The 24,640-nt window shown below is 45.6% G+C and overlaps 2 protein-coding genes across 8 annotated transcripts in view; one reads left to right on the forward strand and one right to left on the reverse strand.

Annotated features, from left to right (window-relative positions):
• Positions 1 to 13,323, forward strand: part of ZBTB8A (zinc finger and BTB domain containing 8A) — a 33,597-nt gene extending 20,274 nt beyond the window's left edge. For 4 of the 6 annotated variants that reach the window (XM_058196157.1, XM_058196158.1, XM_058196156.1 and 1 more), the window contains 2 exons: positions 6,612 to 6,940; positions 7,603 to 13,323. In XM_058196157.1, coding sequence (XP_058052140.1) covers positions 6,612 to 6,940; positions 7,603 to 7,618 — 345 coding nt within the window. In that variant the 3' untranslated portion in view covers positions 7,619 to 13,323. Of the gene's footprint in view, positions 1 to 6,611; positions 7,328 to 7,602 lie in introns of those variants that run through there. The other 2 variants (XR_009156617.1, XM_058196160.1) reach the window with 2 other exon arrangements.
• Positions 13,324 to 13,455: 132 nt separating this feature from the next.
• Positions 13,456 to 24,593, reverse strand: ZBTB8OS (zinc finger and BTB domain containing 8 opposite strand). Of its 2 annotated transcripts, none has more exons than XM_058196170.1 (7): positions 24,245 to 24,593; positions 23,908 to 23,932; positions 22,757 to 22,878; positions 20,752 to 20,834; positions 20,258 to 20,310; positions 19,727 to 19,763; positions 13,456 to 13,654 (listed from the first exon to the last, which is right to left on the reverse strand). In XM_058196170.1, exons 1-7 carry the CDS (start codon positions 24,330 to 24,332, stop codon positions 13,613 to 13,615), a joined length of 450 nt encoding a protein of 149 aa, XP_058052153.1. In that variant the 5' UTR covers positions 24,333 to 24,593; the 3' UTR covers positions 13,456 to 13,612. The 2 variants fall into 2 exon arrangements, with proteins under 2 accessions (XP_058052153.1, XP_058052152.1); XM_058196169.1 differs by lacking the exon at positions 13,456 to 13,654 and adding an exon at positions 15,893 to 16,122 and having other exon boundaries at positions 24,245 to 24,589.
• Between the last annotated feature and the right edge of the window lie 47 nt (positions 24,594 to 24,640).

Raw genomic sequence — 24,640 nt, forward strand, 5'->3', positions numbered from 1 at the left:
CGGGCAGCTGCTTTGAAGTTGCAGAAAAGTCCTTTTCAATCCTCCATTCAGCTTTACATTTGAACTATGGAACAGCTGAATTTGCACATGGGATGTGCCAGATTCAAGGAAAGGAATCTGCAGGGAGACGGAGCCGACACGTTGGTTCCGTCCCAGGCGCCTGATGGACCCGGAGGGGTTCCGGACGGAGCTTGGGCCATTTCCTGAGGGTCTGGCTCACGGTTCGGCTGAGGAACTTGTTGCGGCCTGGGAACGGGCCGCAGCGGGGGCCTTAGACCGTGTCGTGCCTTTGCGGCCTCTGACCCGGCGCAGGTCCCAACCGGCTCCTTGGTTCTCCGAGGAGCTGAGAGGGATGAAGCGCTGGAGAAGACGCCTAGAAAGTTCCTGGAGGTCTAGCCATTCAGAAGCTGATCGGACACTAGTGAAGTCCTATACTAGGGCTTACCTAGTGGCACTGAGGAAGCGGCGTAGCTCGCCTCCTCCCTCATTGCATCGGCAGATAACCGCCCAGCCGCCCTGTTTGGGTGACCCGCTCCCTCCTACACCAGGGGAGCGGATGACCCGTGCAGGGACGTGCTGAGGAGTTTAACGGTTATCTATACGATAAAATCGTTCAGCTTCGGGATGGTCTGGACCAAGATTATGATACGGGTGAGACGGCTGAGGTGGTCTTGGTGACATTTTATGGGATGAGTTTGACCCTGTCGCTCCGAGGACATGGACAGGTTGTTGGGGAGGCTGAATGCCACCACGTGTTTACTGGACCCGTGCCCTCCTGGTTGGTGCTGGCCACGCAGGAGGTGACACGAGGCTGGCTCAGGCGATTCTGGCGCTTCTTTGGTGGAGGGTGTCTTTCCGGCCGCCTTGAAAGAGGCGGTGGTGAGGCCCTCCTCAAGAAGCCTTCCTGGACCCGGCTGTTTTAGGTAATTATCGTCCGGTCTCCAACCCGCCGCGAAGGTTGTAGAAATATGGTGGCATATCAGTTTCCTTGCACCTGGATGAAACTGTCTATCTAGACCCGTTCAGTCCGGTTTCGGCCCGGTTACAGCACGGAGACGGCTTTGGTCGCGTTGGTGGATGATCTCTGGAGGGCCAGGGATAGGGGTTGTTCCTCTGCCCTGGTCCTATTAGACCTCTCAGCGGCTTTCGATACCATCGACCATGGTATCCTGCTGCGCCGGTTAGAGGGATTGGGAGTGGGAGGCACCGTTTATCGGTGGTTCTCCTCCTATCTCTCCGACCGGTCGCAGTCGGTGTTGACAGGGGGGCAGAGGTCGGCCCCGAGGCGCCTCACTTGCGGGGTGCCGCAGGGATCGATCCTCTCGCCCCTTCTGTTCAACATCTATATGAAGCCGCTGGGTGAGATCATCAGTGGGTTCGGTGTGAGGTACCAGCTGTACGCGGATGACACCCAGCTGTACTTTTCCACACCGGACCACCCCAACGAAGCTATCGAAGTGCTGTCCCGGTGTCTGGAGGCCGTACGGGTCTGGATGGGGAGAAACAGGCTCAAGCTCAATCCCTCCAAGACAGAGTGGCTGTGGATGCCGGCATCCCGTACAGTCAGCTAAATCCGCGGCTGACCATCGGTGGCGAGTCATTGGCCCCGATGGAGAGGGTGCAACTTAGCGTCCTCCTGGATGAACGGCTGTCTCTAGAAGATCATTTGACGGCCGCTCCAGGAGAGCGTTCTACCAGGTTCGCCTGGTGCGCCAGTTGCGCCTTTCTGGACCGGGATGCCCTGTGCACGGTCACCACGCCTCGTGACGCCTCGCCTGGATTACTGCAACGCCTCTACATGGGGCTCCTTGAAGGGCATCCGGAGGCTGCAGTTAGTCCAGAATGCGGCTGCGCTGGTTATAGATGGAGCCCTCGTGGCTCCCGCATAACACCCATCCTGCGCAGGCTGCACTGGCTACCTGTGGCCTTCCGGTGCGCTCAAGGTTTTGGTGACCACCTTTAAAGCGCCCATGGCATAGGGCCGGGTTATTCACGGGACCGCCTACTGCACCAGATACCTCTCACCGACCCGTGCGCCTCACAGAGAGGGACTCCTCAGGGTGCCGTCAGCTAGGCAGTGTCGTCTGGCGCCCAGGAAGGGCCTTCTCTGTGGGGGCTCCCGCCCTCTGGAACGAACTCCCCCCAGGACTCCGTCAACTTCCGGACCTCCGAACCTTCCGTCGCGAGCTCAAGACACATTTATTCATCTGTGCAGGACTGGCTTAGATTTTAAATTTATAAGGGTTTTAAATTGGTTTTAATATTTATATTTTCATTTTAATAATTGGGCATTAGAATAAGTTTTTTAATGATTATTTTAATTTGTATATTGATGTTTTATATGCCTGTGAACCGCCCTGAGTCCTTTGGGAGATAGGGCGGTATATAAATTCGAATAATAAATAAAAAATAAATAAATAAATAAATAATAAAAATTGATGGGGAGGAGGTCAGAAACTCAGAACGGTGGCCAGAGGCATGCCATCCAAGCCAGGCTCCTTGTTTAAATGAAGAAAATGGCAGGTGTGGGATTGGGGGGAGATAAAAATTACACGTTAGGGTAGAATCTTCTCGGGTGGAGGCACATTTCGCCATGAGGCATTACACTGCACTGAATCCAAAACAACGACTGATAAATAGTAGTTGTTGGGTTCCCTTGACTTATGACCATAATGGAGCCTGCCTGTTACAGTGGAAAGTCACAGTAGTCATAAAGCAGGTCACCCATGTGACCAACCCAATTTTACAACTTTTTCTTCAGCAGTCATTGAGTGAATGTTGCAGTAAGCGAAATGAACACGTTGGTCATAAAGCAAACCTGTTTTTCATTATGGGGTATTTTGCCCAAAACTGGAAGTAAATGCTGGTTTTTGGCACAACTGTTGTAAAACGCAGTCACAACCATAAGTGCAGGTCAGTTGTTGAGTATCTGACCACAATTGCTCACCCCCACAGCCTTCAGAACTTCAGAACTAGGTGAAAGTATCCTTTTTTGGGGGGGGGCTGTAACTTTAAAGAGTTGCTAAGTGACCAGTCCTAAACTGAGTACCTGCTCTAAAGCAAGCGGTTGATACTAAACTGGCAGGAATAGCCAAGACTCTAGAGGATAGGCTGAAGATCCAGATGGATCTTGACCGACGTGAACACTGGGCCCTATCTTAACAAAATGAAATTCAGCGTAGAGAAAAATAAGGTCTTACACTTAGGCAAGAAAAACCAAAAGCACACATAGAAACTGGGGGAAAACAGGTTTAATAGCAGTGACTGTGAGAGGGATCTTGGAGCCTTAATGGACAACCAGTTAAATATGAGCCAGCATGTGCAGCAGCAGCCAAAAAAGCCAATGCAATCTTAAATTGCATTAACAGAAGGATTCAATCGAGATCTACTAATATCACTCTATAAAGCCTGAGTAAGACCACACCTAGAGTCCTGCATCCAGTTTTGGTCACCACACTATAAAAAAGATGTTGAGACTCTAGAAAGAATGCAGAGAAGAGCAACCAAGGTGATTAGGGGACTGGAGGCTAAAACATACGATGAATGTTGCAGGAACTGGGCATGGCTAGTCTAGTGAAGAGAAGGACCAGGGGAGACGTGATAGCTGTCTTCCAATGTTTGAGGGGCTGCCACAGAGAGGAGGGGGTCAAGCTATTTTCAAAAGCACCTGAAGGCCAGACAAGGAATACTGGATGGAAACTGATCAAGGAGAGATTCAATCTGGAAATGAGGAATTTTCTGACAGTGAGAGCAATCAACCAATGGAACAGTTTGCCTTCAGAAGTTGTGGGAGCGAGCAACATCACTGGAAGCTTTCAAGAAGAGACTGGACTGCCATCTGCCAGAGGGTGTAGGATCTCCTGCTTGGGTGGGCGGTTGGACTAGATGACCTACAAGGTCCCTTCCAACTCTGTTAATCTGTTAAATCTGTTAAATTTAAATTAAATCTGTTAAAATGCAAATAAATGCAAATAAAAAAAAATTCATAGAAGCACCTTCTTCTCACCCTGTGGGGCGCTCAGCATAAGGTTAATACTACGGTTGGATCAATTGTCTGATTTTGTCTCTGAAATGCAGCTGGCAGGTGGCTTCAGTTCATTTGGGAATGGGCAGCAGTCCAAGCACAGCATCTGCCTGCATCTCATTAAAGCGGCTGCATCTGATTCAGGGCTGGGCAGCTGCTTCAGTGAGTTGCAGGCAGGTGCTGGGTTTGTGTTGCTGATGTTTCTTCCCAATGAAAGCTTTTTGTAGCCATATTGATAGTCTCAACACCCTGCAATTCCAGAAAGCTCAGGTGCTGGTCTTGCTACATAGAGAACACAATAAAGATGTGCATATCACAACAAGTTCTTGTGCATAATGTCAAAGTGATGTGGCATTCTCACTTGTAAAGGAAAGGGAGCCCTCTTGCTCTTGAGTGAGCTTGACACACGGGTGTGTGCGTGTTCGCTGGGCTGCTCAGATGGACGTCTCAGAGCCTGGAAAAGGGAGCAGCATTTTGCAAAACGTGACCAGACCAGACTTTGCACATTCCTATCAGGGAAGCAAGCAACAACCTCTGGGCTTTTCAAGAGACGCTCTTGATGAATCCTTGCCCTGATTGTTGTTGTTAGTTGCAGAGTCAAGTCCGACCCATCGCAACCCCATGGACAATGTTCCTCGAGGCCTTCCTGTTCTCTACCATCCTCTGGAGTCCATTTAAGCTCACGCCGACTGTTTCAGTGACTGTTGTGACTGAGGCCCAAGTAGGTAGTAATAGACTTAGTCTGTGGAAAAAGAGACTTTATTTGAACAGATGGGAATTACTTCATTCCCAGCGTCGTTCAACTCAAAGTAAAACAAATGCCTCCCAAACACAAATTCCTCAGTTATCTCACAAACCTTAGCCCAATTAGGCAAACTGCCAAAGGCGCTTCCTGGCAAATGTCCAGAAGCCACAAAAACAAAGACATACATGAAGCAGAGGATGCAGCTACAATGTTGTTTTCCAGCAAAGCTCAAATGCCGTTACTGGTCTGTTTTAAGCCTTATGGGAGGGGCCAGTCATCTCTTGGTCCTACTCCCGAGTTGTCCTCACTGCTTGAGCTGCTCTTGCCTTTTTGCAGCTCTTCTCATGTGTGTATTAGGAACAGGCTCCTCCTGTTCCTCTGCTTCACTACTATCAGTCTCTGGAGGGCTGGGGTCCGCACCTCACTTCCCGATGGCCCTGGCCTCACCTCAGCCTCATCGCTGTCCGTTGCCAGCTCCATAGGCTGCTGAAGGACCACAACAGTGACTTTATCCAGTCACCTCATTCTCTGTTGTCCCCTTCTTCTTTTGCCCTCAATCGTTCCCAGCATTAGGCTTTTCTCCAGTGAATCCTTCCTTCTCATTAGGTGGCCAAAGTATTTGAGTTTCCTCTTCAGGATCTGGCCTCCTAAAGAGCAGTCAGGGTTGATCTCTAGGACTGACCGGTTGGATCGCCTTGCAGTCCAAGAAACTCGCAGGAGTCTTCTCCAGCGAGAAGGCCTCAATTCTCCGGTGGTCAGCCTTCCTTATGGTCCAACTTTCACAGCCATACATCGCAACTGGGAAAACCATAGCCTTGACTGTACGCACTTTTGTTGGCAGGGTGATGTCTCTGCTTTTTAGTCAGTTGCCCTGATTAACATCAATTAAAGGAGCACTGAAATGCAATTCTCCAATTTCCAGAATCACCAAGCCACGCCCACAATTAAGCCACACCCACAGAACTGGTAGGGAACATTTTTAGATTTCACCCCGGATCTAGGGTCTCCTGCTTGAGCAAGATGTTTTTTTTGTTTTTATTTATTTATTTATTTTTATTTGTCACAACAGTATATATAAGCATAAGTATGTAATAACTATATTAATTGGATATAATGAAAGGGAACATTAGGACAGGAACGGTAGGCACGCTGGTGCTCTTAGGCACGCCCCTTACAGACCTCTTAGGAATGGGGTGAGGTCAATAGTAGATTGTCTTTGGTTAAAGCTTTGGGGATTTTGGGAAGAGACTACAGAGTCAAGTAGTGCATTCCAGGCATTAACAACACTAGAAGTTGTTAATTAGTTAATTAACTAATTAATTAACTAATTAATTAACATTAAATTAGTTAGTAATTCTAGAAGACCTCCAAGATCCCTGCCAACTGCTATTCTGTTATTTTTCTGAAGAAGTATATTTTGCAAAGGGTGGAGTGCATGTGTGGCTAATATAAACATAATATTGAAGCAAAAAAAATATTACTTGAAACTGTCCTTGCATTTTATAACTTGGTTGATATCACCTTGCATCTTATGGAAGTATATACAAAATTGTATATAATTAAAACATTGTACAAGAAGTCAACCTTGACTCCTGCGGATGTTATAAACAACTTCATAAGAGTTTTCTTCACAGCCACAGAGAAGTGGTTCAGCGCCTTTTTCATTCTTTTTTTTACCTCCCATCATATTCAAACACTACTTCTGTCCAAATTAAATTGATTTAACTTAGGACTAAATGTAACTGAGTCATTCTCTCAGTAAGGAGAGTATTACTTGCTGTTGCCACACAATTCTATTTCCATCTAAGCACTTTCTGGTAATGTCCCCTCCCATCACTGCAGATCCATCAAGCTTGCAAACCCATCTGCAGAAAATGCAAGCGTCATGTCACCGAAATGACAGGCCAGGTGGTCCAGGAAGGGACAAGACGCTACAGACTTTGCAACGAGTGCCTCTCTGAAGCTGGGATTGACAGCATCCGCATTGATTTGGACACAGAACCGCCTCCGGAGTTTCCTCTGGAAGAGGACAAAGATTCCAACTGGAATTACAGCGAAGACAATAGATCTGATGTGGAGATTGTAGAGGACGGCTCGTCTGATCTGGTTATCCAGCAAGTGGATGACAGCGATGATGAAGCCGAGGAAAAAGATGTAAAGCCCAATATCAGGTAGGTATGAAGGACTGATCGTGAATAGAGTCTCCCCCCCCTCCTCCTGTTACGTTACATATCATTCCTTGTCTTGAGTGTTGACGCCCAGCCTGCCTGCCTGCCAGCCCAGGGTTCAAATGGACTCTGCTCTAAAGGCTTTCCCTGGTTGGGGTCACCTGCATGCAGTGACGGACATGCCATTGTGTGTTTTCTGAATTTAGCTACTCCCAAGTATCGCTTTTTTATTGCATAAGGAGGCCTTCGTTTCATGATGGCGCAATGTATGAACAATTATTTGCAAACGGTGACCGTGATAACTTTTGATAATATAAAATTGTCCTCTTAATCCTTTTACAAAATTGGGAAGCCCTTCAAAATAAAAGTGAACAACTTCATAGTAATTGACTTACTGAATTAAGTTTTTTTGCAAATATAAGAGTTTTGTTTAACTATAAACACTAATATGAAAAAGGTTAGCAGTGTTTCAGCGTATATTCAGCCACGGACAGTAACCTCAGCTCTGTGTTATCTTAGAAACATGGCCAGTACGTGGACAACAATTTATAATCCTTCGGCAAGCATGCACCTTCTCCAAAGCATTGTTTGTTTATTAAAAACACTTACGTTTTCAAAACCAGTTTTTGATTCCCAAATCTCTTTTCGGTGAACCCTTTCGGCAGGCCTTGCACCCGGTAGAACAACTGACACTTTTCAAATCCAGCACCGGAGCACATGGGCAGTAGTGCAGCTTTTCCTCATGATGCATGTGTTCACATATGTTCACTTCCTTGACTTTATGGAAATGTTACACTGCACCAACATGCGGGGTTGTGAGAGGTAATGTATTTTCTCATTTAGCCCAACACTCTTTGGTGACACAGGTCATTGCGATCACTTCTCCTGCATTTTTGCAGTTTCCTTTTTCCAGTTGTGCTTTTTGTTTCTCTCTCTCTCTCTCTCTCTCATTGAAGCAATAAAACAGAAAAAACCAGATGGCCATTAGATGGAAGCAAAGGGATACTAAAAAGCTTAGCTCCATCTTGCCAGTGATTGATAGAGGTGTTCAAAGTTTGTGAATCCTTTGAATGTTCAATATTTCTGCATAATAGATTTAAAATGAGATCTGTTCTTGACACAAGTCCTAAAACTAAAAAAAGAGAATTAAACAAATCCATCAAAAGCATTATACTTGTTCACTGAGGAAAATGATCCAAAGCCACCTATGTGGCAAAAGTACATGAAGCTTCGGGCAAGGTCTCCCAACCTTGACAAATTTAAGTTGTGGTCGTCAACTCCCAGGATTTGCCCCGGTTGGGAAACCCTGCCCAGCTCATCTGAAGGGGAAATCAGAATTCGGTATTTCAGTCAGTGGGAAGAGGATCAGGTGTGAGGGCCATCTAACTTAAAGAACAGAATTAATTAAATAAATAAATTTAAGCAAATTTACTTATTCAATTTATATGCTGCCCATCCCACTATTGTTGCAGTGACTCCGAGTGGCTTCTGCATATTCACTATTAAAGTCTGATCTTCAGAACTCGTGAAGATGTGGAAGTATGTTGTGTGGAGAATAGATCATGTTTTACGTCATATTTACAGGTAATCCTCACTTAATGTTTGTTTGAAGTTACCAGGATGCCCAAAATTGAATTTAATTTTGAAGCTCTGACTGCTGATCCTCCCCCTACCTTTGCAGTCACATAAACACAGTTTGGCCTTTACAGCTGTTTGCGACATCCTGTGTCACATGACCACAATTGTTGGTGTTTTGCTTGCCAGTTTGGTGGCATTTACTTCTAGTTTCCAGAAAAAAAGGCTATTGGATAAGATGGAGTCATTTAACAACTGCAGCAGAAAGGGCTGTGAAATCAGGCATGGTCACCCAGTGACTCACTTAATGACCACGATGACTTATGAGCATAAGTCAGGCCTCAATTGTAAGTCGAGGATTACCTGTCTGTAGGAATATTGAACATTCAAAAGGATTCACAACAGAGGTGGTATTCATTTACCTTCGCTACCGGTTTGCAAATGTGAGCGTGCCCTGCCTTTCCACATGCGCAGGACCTTCTGTCAAAAATGGGATTGGATGACATCCAGGCAGGTGGGCGGAGCCTTCCGCAGCCGCCGCTACCAGTTTGCCCGAACCAGATAGAATCGGCTGAATACCACTACTGGGTCACACATTTTTAAGCTTCATTGTTTATTTTGGCACCTTAGACAGAGTATCTAACATCTCCCACTGTTTGTTCTTGGGGATCAGGGAGGTTCCTTTCTCCCAAGTTGCTCTTTCCAACCTCCGTCTCTGCCAGGATCATCCACCCCTGTTCACAGCCAGCTGCCAAGAATGGACCTATTTTGGGGGATCTAAACAAATGAACCTGGATCCTTCTGATTCAGTGATCCCTGGAATAGTAATTTCATTGGGGAAGAAAATGCTGAGATCCTGATCTAGTTGCTATTTATTGTAAAACACACATGACTGGCAAAACACCTTTCACTTGCACAAGACAGCAAAACCCCACAAGCCACCCCCCCCCAGGCCAAATGGCAACTGCAGTCGAAAACTAGAGGAACAACATCTTTGAGTCTCTTGGTTTCTACGGCAATCAAATATTTTGCAATACTGTTTGGTTATGCAAAGTGGACATATTTCAAATACGTTTAAAATATTTACATCCCATCCTGGTGCCAGATTGTGACCGATCAAGGCTACCATTCCACACCTTAGATCCTTCCTATCCTTCCTATAGGAAACCGTTCCTCAGTCTCAGAAACCTTTCAGATGCATGGACGTCAGTTCCCAGAATACCTCAGTCAGCATAGGAATTCTGAAAGTCCACATATCTTAAAGTTACCAAGTTTGAAAAATACTAATTTAGCATTTCCCAGTTGTCACAACTTGTAGACTGTGGTTGTCAACTTCCAGAATTCAGAGTGGCATCCTCTGGCAGCTGAAGAAGTAACAGGTAGTCCTCAACTTATGATTACAATTGAGCCCAAAATTTATGTTGCTAAGTGAGATGTTTAAGTGAGTTTTGCCCCATTTTACAAACTTTCTTGCCACAGTTTTTAAGTGAATCTCTCCAGTTGTTCAATTAGTAGCATGGTTGTTAAGTGAATCTGGCTTCCCCATTGACTTTGTTTGTCAGAAGGTCGTAAAAGGGGACCAGTGATCCCAGGACACTGCAAAGGTCACAAGTAGGTCAATTACCAAGTGTCTGAATTTTGATCACATGGCAATGGGGATGCTGCAATGGTCATAAGTGTGAAAAATTGTCATGTCACTTTTTTTCAGTGATGTAACTTTGAACGGTCATTAAATGAACTGTTGTAAGTCAAGGACTACCTGTGCCACATCTTGATGTAACAAGGTCATTTTAAAGATAGCTTGATCTAGCAGGAGCTTAAATGAATCCACCTCTCATCATTACCTTGTTACAATGTAGCTTTCTGCTAAGCAGATACTGTAATAGAGAGCTAAGATATTATTTATTATTTATTCATTTTTTATTTATTTTTAACCTGCTTCTATTTTTGTAAATAACTGAAGTCAGCGAACATACCTAGTACTCCTTTCTCCTCCTATTTTCCCCACAACAACTCTGTGAGGTACATTGGGCGGAGGGAGAGGGACTAGCCCAAAGTCACCCAGCCAACTTTCATGCCTAAGGCAGGACTAGAACTCACCTTCTCCCGGATCCTAGCCAGGTGTCTCAACCACTAGACAGTGGCTTATTACATTCAATCAATCTACTCTATGCATTGATGGGAGAAGTGGATTCCTGCAACGTCTCTTGCCAGGCGTTGCCAAAAACTCACGGGCTATGGCTGACATATGCAGAAATACACAATCCTGGTCACCAACCAAGAGTCTCATTTCAGACCATTCACACACCTTTCAGTCACCACTTACCCATCTGGGAGCCCTCCTCTATCTTCCAATCAAATCCAGGCATGGAATCCCACGTGAGCCCCCAATTCGGGTCTGAGCCTGGTGCCGAAGCCGATGAAGAACACCAGATGCAAGGTGCAGGTTTGTTTCCTTTTACCGAAGCGCTCCAAGGAAAGGGGTCCTGGCCAAAAATGCCAAGGAACCCTGAACAATAGAATAGAGGAAGCTTTATACAATTTCACTAAAGTGCAAGGGGGACAAGACGGGATATATATAAGAAATATCATCTAATGAACATTTTAGTAAGGATCTAACAATTGTTCTATTGGTTCCTTGCCGTCCCTGTCCCTAAGACTTGGCTAATGAATGCTCCAGGAGTTATCTAGTAGACGTTCTATTTGCTCCAGGCCATCTCTATTCCTAACTTCCAGCTGTGGTATGCAGGATGTCTAGCTTTTGTTACTGTTATCAGTTCTTTAACCACCCAGGGTTGATACAAGTTTTATATGGGCATAATCTCTCCGAATAAGCATTCTTTGTTCTTGCCAGGCAGGCTCCACAATTAGGCAGGCCTTTTTTTAGCAGGCAGCCCATCATTCATGTCTCCTGTTCATGGGCTCAGCTGGGAGCAACTGGGCACCAGATCCCCAGCCTCTTCCAATGGCCCGAATAGAAATGGAGTTGGGTACATGTAACTCGGTGACCGGCAGCGTCACAGCTGCTGAGTGCATCACCTCTCTTCTGCTGGCCTCCCCCGGGTCAACCTTGACTCACAACGACAATTTCTGTTGCTAAGCAAGGCTAAGGTTAAGGTTAAGGGAGTTGCACCTGATTTTACAAGTTTTTTTGTCAAACACCGCAGCTATTAAGTGAATCACATAGTTAAGAGAATCCATCTTGACTTTGCTTGTCGGAAGCCAGCTCGGAAGGTCAGAAGCCCAGTTGCTGGCTCAATGTCAGGCTGCCTCCGTTCAAAGCCCAAGAAAGAAAACCCCCAACTCCATTGAGATAGAGAGGAGTTTGAAATGATAGCAGCGAAAGCAAAGCAAGATCTAATTCAAAACCTGTGAAAGTTTCAAACTGAAAGTTTCCCCAAATCCCTCCCTCCAGAGTCCAGTGCTGAGGGTCCAATCAACCTCCAGTATGATATATGAAGCTCATCTTCAGGTATTTCACCCATCTGGAGTCCTGGGATGGTTGGCCTTGACTGGGTGTAAACAAATCCACACAGCAACACAGTAATTCTTGAGTGCAAACCTCCCAGTTCACATGGGACTTCACCTCACCAGCCCACTTCCCCAACCCAAATGCCATGCCCCCCCTCCCCATTGCTATGGCAGCCAATAGGAAGCAGGCAGCAAAGTTGAACCCCATGCTGGAGATTCGGCTGACACTCAGCTTGGTCTGAGGCATTTCTACCCCACCTGGGATCAGTTTCAGAGGGGATTGGGGGGGGGGACATATTGTTCCTTTCCCAGCATAGGGGGCCTTCCTGTCTTTGCTGTCGCCTGTTGGGAGCCCAGCAAAACCACCGTTTGCCGGTGGCTCCATAGTTCTTGTGGGCGGCTCTGCTTGACAGTTTGATCTCCTTGGATTCGTTTCTTGGGTCCCAGCAGGCATGAATTCTGCTCTTTCTGTATGCTCTGTCCAGAAAAAAGGGAGCTTGGTGGCTTTCTGGCAGACATCTCATTACCCACAGCTGTAACATCAGTGGTAGGAGGGAGGGGGCTTCCTCTCAATTTACTACTACTACTTATTACCACTGATGATGTTACCTAGTTGAGTAATGAAATGTCTATAGGAAACCCTCAAGCTTAGAGGGTAGCAAGGACCCCACAGTCCAACCCTGAGCTACAAATATTCTCCTTTTATCAATATCAGTTCAAAATTTACTTTTTTCTCCTTCCAACTCTTTCTGAGAAGGAAAATGATCCGTTACTGGGAAAAACGATTGGTTGCAAAAACGGGTAATTTGCAGCTTACTCCACATCATCCTTCAGGTTTTTTCATGCAACTGCAGTGTCGGCCCAGCATCTTGGTGGGATTTTGGCTCCTGGAGTTTCATTTTGTGAAAATGGCCACTTGGAGCTGCCTCTGGCTGTCCCAGCGATTTCCAGACTAAAAATGCATAGGAAGGGGAAGTACTTATTGCATTTCCTTCTGGTGCGGACGAGGGTCCTTGTTTCTGCACAAGCGATGGCAACTCCAAGGACAAAAATGAGGCTCTTTCCCCCTCCTATTGGTGGTGGTGGAGGAGGTCCTGAGCTGCGGCATGAGGAAAAAACTGCCTCTGGGTCTGGTTGCTTTGGCTTGTAATGCTCTATAGTGGCCTCCCGAGGAGAGTGGAGCCAGTTATATCCAGGAGGTATTTTCAAGGGGGTATTTTCTCAGCCCTCCTTCTGACCCACACAAGAGACGGATCCTCAATGGAAGGCAGGCTGGTTGCAATTGTTTTTTCTGTAGTCCCAATTATCTGTCTGTACCTGTCCTGTTTGGTTGCTGTAGCAAACCAGTTATTTCTCCCGAGTCTTATAAATTGTGCTCATAAGCTTACATATGCACTGCAAAATTTGTGAGATATGGGCCATTTTCATTTTCACCTTCGTTCATGTGACCATTTTGTAAGTAAACATGAGCAAGCAGATAAAATATATTTATTTGTAATGTGATTCAAATTAAAATATAAGCCATCATAGTGCAATCATTAAACAAACCATAGCAATAAAGGATACAATAAAACAGCCGTTCAAAAGTTTGCATACCCTTGATTATTCGGGCGCTGGTTGGGATAGTAGTCAGGGGCAAGGATCTGCGCCTTGTTTCAGTGTAATTAGTGTCTGAGTATTGTGGAAATATAAGAGGAGGAAAACAAAGGGGGAAACGTCATCCATGCTGCCCCTCAGGTGCCTTCCACAGACAGATCATCTCTCCTGACTCTCCAGCTGTTAGAAAGAAGCAGAAGGTCGCAGAGGAACATTCCCCCCACAGGCCCTTCAGAGTAGATTGAGGTGGAGGCTGAAGTTCACAGTGCTGTTTTCCCTTTAAGAAGTTGATAAATGCTGGTTTCTTAACCATAGGAAAGAGAATCCCCTCAAGACACTGAAAACCTCCCAGGATACACAAGACAGTTTCCCCCCAACACCAGACCACCAAACACCTAGAGAAAGAATAGATTGTCCTACTACCCCTTGGGGAGGGAGGGAGGGAGGGAAGGACGGCATTTCCTCTATCAGACTTCCCACCTCTCAAACACGGAGACCACTTTACTAGGAACCTTACTGCCCTTTTGCCCTGTGTCAACTTCAAGAGCAGCCCAATGAACCATCCTCCACTTCTAACAGTTGTTCAATGGCTCATTCATGACCCAAGTCTCACTTGAACCCAGAACTCTCTCTTTTAACAGCATAGCCAATAAATTTCTTTGGTCCCAGGAAACATTCATTTTTTTAAAAAAGATCCAGGACTGTGCCAACTTTGTGGCTTAGAGAAACCAGGGAGAAAGCAAAAGGATTTGTGAGGAGAGGCAACTCCACTTCATAGTCAGGAAAAGGAACTAAAAAGAGATCCAAAGATTTGAAAATGCCCATCGGTGCTCTCAAACTCTCTGAGCCAGAAATGGGAAACGAGGGGCTCTGCTAATACTGAGCCGGGTAGCTCAAGAAAGATGTCAGACAAAACTGCTGGAAGGAAAAAACCCAGAAGTGGTTTCCATGGGCACACGGGCTTCTTGGATGCCGCGTGGTGCAGGCGCAAGGAGCTCCTGGAACAAAAATGGGTTGCGGGCAGAGTTGCCATCGCTGCACCAACGCCCAAAGCGGCTCACTTGCAATATGCCAGACGGCACCTGGAGGAGCCTTCAAACCTCCGGAACCAAATCTGGGCCGACAAGACCAAAACTGAACATTATGGACACAAACGCTTGCGAAGGCACAACCATCCCACCCAGGAAGCCTAGAGGTGGGTCTCCGCTGCTTTGGGGTGGGGAGATTCGGCAGCAGCCCAAGTCGATGGCAAGAGGAACACAGCATCTCATCAGAAAATACGGGAGGACAATTTGCGTTCATCAGCTCCTAAGCTGCACACGGGCACCACCTGGACCTCCCAAAAAGGACAAGCTCTGGCGTGGCTGTCAGTCTCATGACCTCAGCGCTACTGAGCCGCTTTGGGGAGACCTCAAACATGCAGCTCATGCTCGACAACCCAGTTCTCCACCACAGGGGGTGTCCGCAATATATATTCTTTATGTATTGTTTTATACGAAGACATTTCTTAACCTTAGTAAGAGTACCACAGATGATCTTGGTTTAGACATTTGAGTGGTAGTCCTTGATTGACAATCACAACTGGGCTTGGAATTTCTGTCATAAGTTAATGTGGTTGTAAAGCAAGTCATCAAGTAATTAGACCCAATTTTACGACAGCTGCAGTTGACGGAAATCCAGCTTCCACAACTGACACTGCTTGCCAAAAACTAGCTGGAAAGATGGGAAATCTCAATCACATGACCATGGAGTAATGGTCGTAACTGCGAAGACACTTTTTCTGAGCCCATCGTAACTTTGAACCATCATTAAATGAACTGTCATAAGTCAAGAACTATCTGTATGACACAACTTGTGTATTCTCTTCAATATCTGTGGACTACCTGTTTTAACCATGCCGTAAGATCTGCAACAGTGTGAATAGCAGATCCTCTTTACAACTTCTCATCCATGCAAACCAACCATAATTGCACCAGTGCTGATGCTCTCTCACCAGTCATGGAGGCTAGGAAAGAACCGATCAAGGAGAGCAGAAGATGAAAGCTCTGCTTTCACGGCCACCTGATCACGGAGAGCGGGGCTGGAGGAGGGGCTGCAGGAGGACCACCTCTTCCAATGTTTCTTATGGCTACGTGGGGGGGGGGAACTCAATTACACTGAAATGGATATTCAACAGCATATTCCCCAAGGGGGAAGGGAAGGAAATAGCAAAATTAAAACAAGAAAATAATTAATCCTGGTTCATTTCCATCAAGGAGCTTGTCATGAAATTTCATGACAATTTCATCTCTGGCTTTCATATCTTCTCAATGGCTGCTGCCTGAATCTGCACCTAGAGCTTCTTTCTCCTGGCTTTCGGGTTTCTGGACTGACTGGCTTCTGTGCTTCTCTTGAAAACAATTCCCGTTGCTCCAAGGGCTGGATCCAGAGGAACCATCCAGCAGAATGACCTTTCTTTAAATATCGATTATGACAAAAACTTCTGGTTTTCCTTCTTCCAGGACCTGCATGGCTGAATACGTGATTGCTTTGACTTCTGTCCCCTGAGATGAACAAGCAAGGGGGAAACAGTAAATAACTTAATTCATTCAACAAACCATGTTTAACCATGGCTTATTCGGGCAGCATTCAAACATCCTTGTCAGGAGCAGAGCTTAGAAATCAGATGTGAATATTTGAGCAAAAGTGTCCCTTTGCATTGGATCAGACTCAGAACAGCTAACAAGGGAAGTACTTGGCCAAACTGGAGGCAGTGAGTGTACACTCACTTGGCTCCTTCTAGTCAAGATGAAAATAAATGCAGTTTCTGAATGTATAAATCATGCCAAGCCATACTGTTAATTGTTGTTGCTTGTAAGGCATGGGTCATTTAACTGTGGTTATGTGGACCTAAACAAGTGTGGCTTCTCTAGTAAATCATGGTTAAATGAGCTACGACTTAGGGCGGGTGTCGGCAACCTGCGACTCTAGAGCCGCATGTGGCTTTGGGCCCTCTGCTGCGGCTCCCTGTCCCATCACTGGTTGGCCCCGCCCCTTGCCCTCCCCTCGCAGTCACTCCTCGCCTGGCCTGAGAAGGTAAGGGTGATGGAGAAGCAGCCGTGGCTGATTCTCTGGCACCTCACTCTTGCTGGAGTTTCTTCCGGCCCTTGTTGGTGCTGGCCGTGCCTCGGTTGCTTGGAGAGACGCACAACCTGCTCTCCACCCTGAGACACTGACCCAGCTGGAACCCACGCTGGCCTCGCTAACACGAGGGCTGAAGGGGTGGGAATGGGATCTGGGGGGTGGGATGAAGGAAAGGGAGAAAGGCCTGCAGCCGCCAGCCGCAGCTTTAAGCTCAGGGCAGTGGTAAAAGGAGGCTGGCCCTGCCGAACCTCACACGCCCACCCCGGAGGTCAGGCTCAGAAAAAGCTGGAGCAGCCTCGCCAAAGACGGTTTCTCCCTCTCTGTCTATGTGTGTATGTCTCTCTCCCACTATGTCCGTCTGTATCTTTCCCCCCCCCTCCTTCTCTTGCGACCCCCTGGCCCACTGGAGGATGTACACAAGAAGGGAGATGCTTCGTCAAGCAAGCAGCCGGGTTTGTCCAAAGTGCAGCAAAGTGCACATGGGGCGGGCAGCCGCTCGCTTGAGGGTCTCCCCACTCATGCACACCCTCCCAGCCCCACCACAGCCGGCCAGGGAGTCGCAAGAGAAGGAGAGGGTGAAGGGTCGCCCAAAGGGAAGCCTTTCTTTCGCTGTAGCTCGTGCTCGTTCCTCAGCCAGCCCGGATTTCCAAAAAGTTGCCAAAAAGAAAAGGAGTAGCAAAGAGCCCCACAGAGAGCTCGCTGGGCTTTCCGAGAGTGAAAAGAAACACAGAGACAGGGGAGAGAGAGACACACACACACACACAGAGATAGAGAGGGGGGAGATAAAGGGAGACATAGGAAAACACACAGAGATGGGGGGGGGAGAGGGGAGAGAGAAGGAAACATAGAAAAACACAGAGATACAAAGAGAGGGAGGGAGAGATATAGAGAGAGAAGGGGGAGGGAGAGGGGGGAAGTTAGATAGATACAGTCATGGCCGAAAATGTTGGCACCCCAGAAATTTTTCCAGAAAATCAAGTATTTCTCACAGAAAAGTATTGCATTAACATGTTTTGCTACACATGTTTATTCCCTTTGTGTGTATTGGAACAAAACAAAAAAAGGCAGGAAAAAAAGCAAATTGGACATAATGTCACAAAAAAATCCAAAAATGGGCTGGACAAAATTATTGGCACCCTTAACTTAATATTTGGTTGCACATCCTTTGGAAAAAATAACTGGAATCAGTTGCTTCCTATAACCATCAATAAGCTTCTTACACCTCTCACCCGGAATTTTGGACCACTCTTCCTTTGCAAACTGCTCCAGGCTCTCTTATTGGAAGGGCGCCTTTTCCCAACAGCAATTTTAAGATCTCTCCACAGGTGTTCAATGGGATTTAGATCTGGACTCATTGCTGGCCCAGTGCTTTGTTGCCATCCATTTCTGGGTGCCTTTTGGCGTATGTTTGGGGTCACTGTCGTGCTGGAAGACCCAAGATCTCTGACGCAAACCCAGATTTCTGACACTGGGCTCTACGGTGCAACGCAAAATCCTTTGATAATCCTCAGATTTCATGATGCCTTGCACATAGTCAAGGCACCCAGTGCCAAAGGCAGCAAAACAACCCCAAAACATCATTGAACCTCCACCATATTTCACTGTAGGTACTGTGTTCTTGTCTTTGTAGACCTCATTCCGTTTTCAGTAAACAGTAGAATGGTGTGTTTTACCAAAAAGCTCTATCTTGATCTCATCTGTCCACAAGACGTTTTCCCAGAAGGATTTTGGCTTACTCAAGTACATTTTGGCAAACTGTAGTCTTGATTTTTTATGTCTCTGTGTCAGCAGTGGGGTCCTCCTGGGTCTCCTGCCATAGAGTTTCATTTCATTTACATGTTGACGGATAGTTCGCACTGACACTGATGCTCCCTGCACCTGCAGGAAAGCTTGAATTTCTTTGGAACTTGTTTGGGGCTGCTTATCCACCATCCGGTCTATCCTGCATTGCAACCTTTCATCAATTTTTCTCTTCCGTCCACGCCAAGGCAGATTAGCTACAGTGCCATGGGTTGCAAACTTCTTGATAATGTTGCGCACTGTGGACAAAGGCAAATCTAGATCTCTGGAGATGGACTTGTAACCTTGAGATTGTTGATATTTTTCCACAATTTTGGTTCTTAAGTCCTCAGACAGTTCTCTTCTCCTCTTTCTGTTGTCCATGCTTAGTGTGGCACACACAGACACACAATGCAAAGACTAAGTGAACTACTCTCCTTTTTATCTGCTTTCAGGTGTGATTTTTATATTGCCCATACCTGTTACTTGCCCCAGGTGAGTTTAAAGGAACATCACATGCTTGAGACAATCTTATTTATCCACAATTTTGAAAGGGTGCCAATAATTTTGTCCAGCCCATTTTTGGAATTTTGTGTGACATTATGTCCAATTTGCGTTTTTCCTGCCCTTTTTTGTTTTGTTCTAATACACACAAAGGAAATAAACATGTGTATAGCAAAACGTGTGTTAATGCAATACTTTTCTGTGAGAAATACTTGATTTTCTGGAAACATTTCTGCGGTGCCAACAATTTCGGCCATGGCTGTATATAGAGGGAGGGAGGGAGGAGGGTTTTGTGGTTCCCAGTGGATTATCTGCCCTAATGACTGGTTGGGTTGGCATGGTTAGGGGGATCATGTAACTGGGTGGGAGTGAGTAACGTGGACTTGGCCATGCCCACCCAGGTTTTGTGGCTCCCAATGTTTTTTTTTCTTCTGTGGGAAAACGGGTTCAAATGGCTCTTTGAGTGTTTAATGTTGCAGACCTCTAACTTAGGGCAAGGTATGAACCCAACCACATCAGAGCTTGCTTTTTTCCAAGTTGCCGTTTTCAGAGGAATCTATTCACAATTATTTGAGTCAGTTTCCTTTTAGCTGAAAGGTTAGAATGAACTATGTGGAGGATATAGGAATGCAAGGAATGCAAGGATTGTTTTCCTGCAACGCAGAAGGATGCTCAACGAAGCCAGATTTGACTCTGATTCACTAGTCCACATTAACTACGTTGAAATTTGTCAGAGCATACCTGCGGATGCTTCTGCAAAGAGAACTCTTCTCCCCACCTTGAAAATAAAAGAAAACAATCATTAGCAGATTACCAAAGTAAAGCATTTTTTTAAAAAGCCATCACCAAAGGAGGGGGAAGCCTCCTGCATCATTTAAACCTGTGGGTCGCAGCCCGCTACGGGGCTGAGGCCTATGACCAACCAGTCCATGTGAGTGGCACACATACTCGCAATCCCACTTGTGTGACAATCTGTGCAAGCATGTATGTCTGCCCCTCACACAAAATCATCCTCTCTTCTCCCCCTCTCCCCAGGCCAGCTACCAACCCAGAAAAGTGGTGGAACCGAGATTTAAAGGCAGATGAATTTGATCGCAACGGTGTGCATTTTCTTTCCCAAAAGTTCATGAGAAATCACGGTGAACAAGAAACCAGGCAGAGAGATGACACTTAGTAGCCATGTGGACTCTTTGCAGAATCTTCCATGAAAATCACAGTCTTTAGATTTTAGAACTTCAACTCTTCTATTTTAAACTGCATAATTTCACTTACCCAATAGATCGTATCCTGAAATGTATTGGGTCGATGTGAAGCACTTTCACTTCCTATAAACAGAGAGGAATTTAATCTTAGTACGAAATCTATACACCTTCACAGGCTTCACACAGCTCCAGTAGCATCTCCAAACACCAGGATTCTTAATCCAAGCAGAACGATTCCCCACTTTCTACATACACCAAGGTGCACCTGAAGCAGTAACTTCTTAGAGCCTACAAATTGATATTCTAGTCTGCTCCAGCATCTTGAACAGCTCATATAATCTAAACAGATGCTATAAAAATCCAATTCACAAGAATGCAACTAATGGGACCTTAACAAAATACATTCCTGCTCCTCTTCAGATTTTCTCATGGATTAGTTGCAGTCTTATGATTCTACCTCAGCATCGTAAGAATAGATGAATTCAATAGGTCAACAAGTTCATTGCAAAGAGCCAGCATATAAAATATCCCTATTTCTGAAGATGTAAAATAGTAAATACTCACTCTGGGTATGAAAAACTCCTCAGCGCTGAATTTATAGAGCCACTCATCAAGGAAATGAAAGAGAAGAGAGAGCATGTCATGTCCTATGGAAAAATATATTAAAAACCTCAGGTGGATTGTCAAAGCAGAATTCCTCCTCCTTGCCCAAACACATCTAATTCTCTCCCTAAACAGCTTTAGGTTGGGCAAACGATATGAAAAGAGATCTTTGTGTGAACCATGCTGGGAGGGCTCATTAATTTCTTGCACGTTTTTAACTATGCTAAAACATTCTTTTTTCTGCTTGTTTGTTGTCCTGGACTGAATGCAAAGAAAGTAAAATTTTCTGCCTACCTGCAGGAATTAACAATTATGTTTACAAGTCTTTAAAAACTTTGAAGAACTATTTTACACCATGTGCACTATTTAGCAATTATTTTGACCATATCATTTTTATGCATATTTTCCACCTCCAAGATGTATAAACTTGAATGTTTATTGGCTATAAGCATATCAGGTGATGTGTATTTGCGTAATGAGGGAGGGTGTGGCGGAAGAAGATAAACACCCTATATCAAGGTGTGCATAATTATTAGGCAGCTTCTTTTCCTCAGGCAAAATAGGCTAAAAAGAGATTAAACTGACTCTGAAAAGTCAGAAGTTTTAAAGTCTTTCAGAGAGATGCAACATTCTTGAAATTGCTAAGATATTGGGGTGTGATCACAGAACCATCAAATGTTTTGTTGCAAAGTCAACATGGTTGCAAGAAACGTGTCGAGAAAAAGACGCACCTTAATTGCCAAAGACTTGAGAACAATCAAACGTGAAGCTACCAGGAACCCATTATCCTCCAGTGCTGTCATATTCCACAACTGCAGTGCCCAGAAGTACAAAGTGTTCAGGGACATGTCCAAGGTAAGAGAGGCTGAAACCTGACCACCACTGAACAAGACACATAAGTTTGAAACAGCAAGTCTGGGTCAAGAAATATCTGAAGGCAGATTTTTCAAACGTTTATGGACTGAAGAGATGAGAGTGACTCTTGATGGACCAGACGAGTGGGCCCATGGCTGGATCAGTAACGGCCACAGAGCTCCACTTCGACTCAAGATGCCAGCAAGATGGAGGTGGGGTACTGGTATGGGCTGGTAGTATGAAAGAACCCTAGTTGGATCTTTTTGGGTTGAAGAGGGACTCAAAATCAACCTCCAAACCTACTGTCAGTTTTTAGAAGACACTTTCTTCAAGCAGTGGTATAGGAAAAAGTCTGCATCTTTCAAGACAACCATTTTTATGCAGGACAATGCTCCGTAGCATGCATAGAAGTACTCCACTCATGGCTAGCCATTAAAAGGCCCTAAAGATGAAAGAATAATGACATGGCCCACTTTCTCACCTGACCTAAACCCTATTGAGAACTTGTCGGCCCTTCTTCCACGGGAGATTTATGGTGAAGGAAAACAGAACTTCTCTCGGAACAGTGTCTGGGGGGCTGTGGTTCCTGCTGCATAAAAAGTTGATCGTCAACAGGTCAGAAACTGACAGACTCCATGAATGGAATGCTTATGACTGTTACTGAAAAGAAAGGTGGCTGATATATTTTTTTTGAAATGTCAGAAAAGTTTATTTGTACATTTTGAGTTGTTTATTTTTTTCACTTTAAGAGATGCAAACAAAGGAGATGGGCAAATTTTCATTTAGTTGCATGATAATTCTGCATTTTAATAGTTGCCCAATAATTGTGCATACATAGATATACTCTCAAGAAAGCCAAAACCTCGCTTTTACTTCCTTAAATATTTAATCTATGCTGATCTGGTTGCTGATTACTAGTGGAGAGGTGCTGGAGTCTTTTTTTTCCTCTTTTGTGCTGGTTGACTGACAGATCTTCATCTTTGCCCTTTAAAAACACTCATATAATTGAAGGCAGTCTTCTTAAAAATTGTTCCTGCCCATGGCTGTTGTGGGGAAAAACTTCTGGGGAATGCCCAGTTAGAACACCCAGGCTCCAAAAATGCTTTCTTACCTTCCGCTTCCACTTCTACTGTGTCAAGAGGTTCAACGGTCTCCGTGTCTGTCATATATCCAAACATGGCCATAGCACATTGTTCAAACGCCTCTTCCAAGGTATCACCCCAGGCATGCAACCTACAAGTTGATCAGAATTAATTCTGCTTGGTAGGGTGGTCCTAGCATCAGAATAAAATATACAGATGAGAAATCTGAAGACCAGTGTATCAGAAAGGACAATTCAGTTGACTTTCAGGATATAAATAGTAAAAATTTTATATTTTGAGATCTCCAATCTCAATCAATAGCTTTTAATTCTGTGGCTTGTATTCAATGTGCTTAAAAATGACCTCTACTATAACTTGCTCTTTAGAAAAACCTTTGTCCCCACCCACTTTTCTTCCCAGTCTGCAAAGGAATCTTTTACAAGATGTAATCTCCCAACAGGTACAAACCCATACACTGGACTTAAGCTAGAAGCTTTTGGGGAAGGCGTGTATTTTAGGGACATAAGTCCTGTTTTGCAGATAGAAAGTCCATATTTGGTTCCTCCCCTTTACACATGGAATTGGGGACTGGAGAAGCTTCCAGTCTAGAGAATGATTATCAGTTGAGTTGCCACCCCAAACATAATTTCTGTAAGCCATTATTTCCTGACTAACTCCTCACAACCCAGTCACAAATTTGCTAAGCTACAATAGAATCAATTTAATGGACTCAAATTAAGAGTCCCTTAAATTAATTAAATCTAATTAAGCACACCGTACCAAGATAAAATTTTCTGGTTTAATATATAACACGGGAACCTGGACACCATATGCAACAAGATGAATAAGTAGCTTAAGATGGTACAATACTTTGGAGACAGATTTAAAATGATGGGCTAACACAGGGGTCTGCAAACTTGCCTCTTTTAAGACTTGTGGACTTCAACTCCCAGAGTTCCTCAGCCAGCAAAGCTCTGGGAACTTTGGGAGTTGAAGTCCACAAGTCTTAAAAGAGCCAAGTTTGCAGACCCCTGGGCTAACATATTCAGAGTCCAATAAGATCAGAGTTACCAATGAGGAATTACGAGATGAAAAAGCCCAGAGAAAGAAGGGGCATGGCATAACTTAGCCCTCCCGCTTCCAGTTATTAAAGAGTATCTGCTTGGGTGAAAATACTCACTGCACATCAGCCGTATGATCCAGATCTAAAGGTGGTTTAAAAAGAATACATAAGATCAATTAAAAGTGAAATCCACAGAAACCACAACAAGGCCTCAAACTCAAGGATTTTGACTTGCTAATGAAAAAGAAATCCTCTCCAATTCAACCTTTCAGCAATTATTTTTCCAGACTGGGAAACGGAAACCGGTTGTTTTAGCCACGCTGAAAGCTACCGTTGAGCAAAGAAACCGAAGTGCGGAGGTCTGGGTCTCACGTGCCATAAAGGCAGGAGGGGGGGGCGCATTTTCTCCCGTCCTTTCCCCGCCCCTCCCGCCTTCGCCCAGGGAAGGACTCACATTCGTACTTCTTCTGGATGGCCGGGTATTTGCCTTTGACCGCTTGCTGCGCTTCCGTCAAGCCGTAGTCGCGCCCGTCGTCCGCCATGGGCCCGGCTGCTCCGCCGCCCCCGGGAGGCCGGAAAGGCTTCGGAGGCCCGACGCCCCTCAGCCCGAACCCCTCGGCGCTGCTCTCCGTTCGCCTCCGCCGAAGGGGCTTCTGCCTGACCGGCTATCCCGGAAGGGGGGAAACCGAGCAAAGGAGCGAAGGGCTGGCAACTGGGGAGGCGACCAAGGGGGGAGGGGGCGCCTTTCCCGGAGCAGCCCAGCCCGCACAACCTCCCCCCCCCGCACGTCCCACCTCGGTCGAAAATGGCGGCTGACGGGGAGGGGGGAGGGGGGAGGGGGAGGGAGCTC

Source organism: Ahaetulla prasina, chromosome 10, assembly GCF_028640845.1.
Source record: "Ahaetulla prasina isolate Xishuangbanna chromosome 10, ASM2864084v1, whole genome shotgun sequence".
Lineage (NCBI taxonomy): Eukaryota > Metazoa > Chordata > Lepidosauria > Squamata > Colubridae > Ahaetulla > Ahaetulla prasina.

Coding starts and splice junctions, on each gene's coding strand:
- ZBTB8OS (XM_058196169.1), bottom strand. CDS start 24,332: ATGGCGGACGACGGGCGCGACTACGGCTTGACGGAAGCGCAGCAAGCG. Junction 23,933..24,244: donor CATCCAGAAGAAGTACGAAT/GTGAGTCCTTCC, acceptor AACCACCTTTAG/ATCTGGATCATACGGCTGAT. Junction 19,764..20,257: donor TTCAGGATACGATCTATTGG/GTAAGTGAAATT, acceptor TTTATTTTCAAG/GTGGGGAGAAGAGTTCTCTT.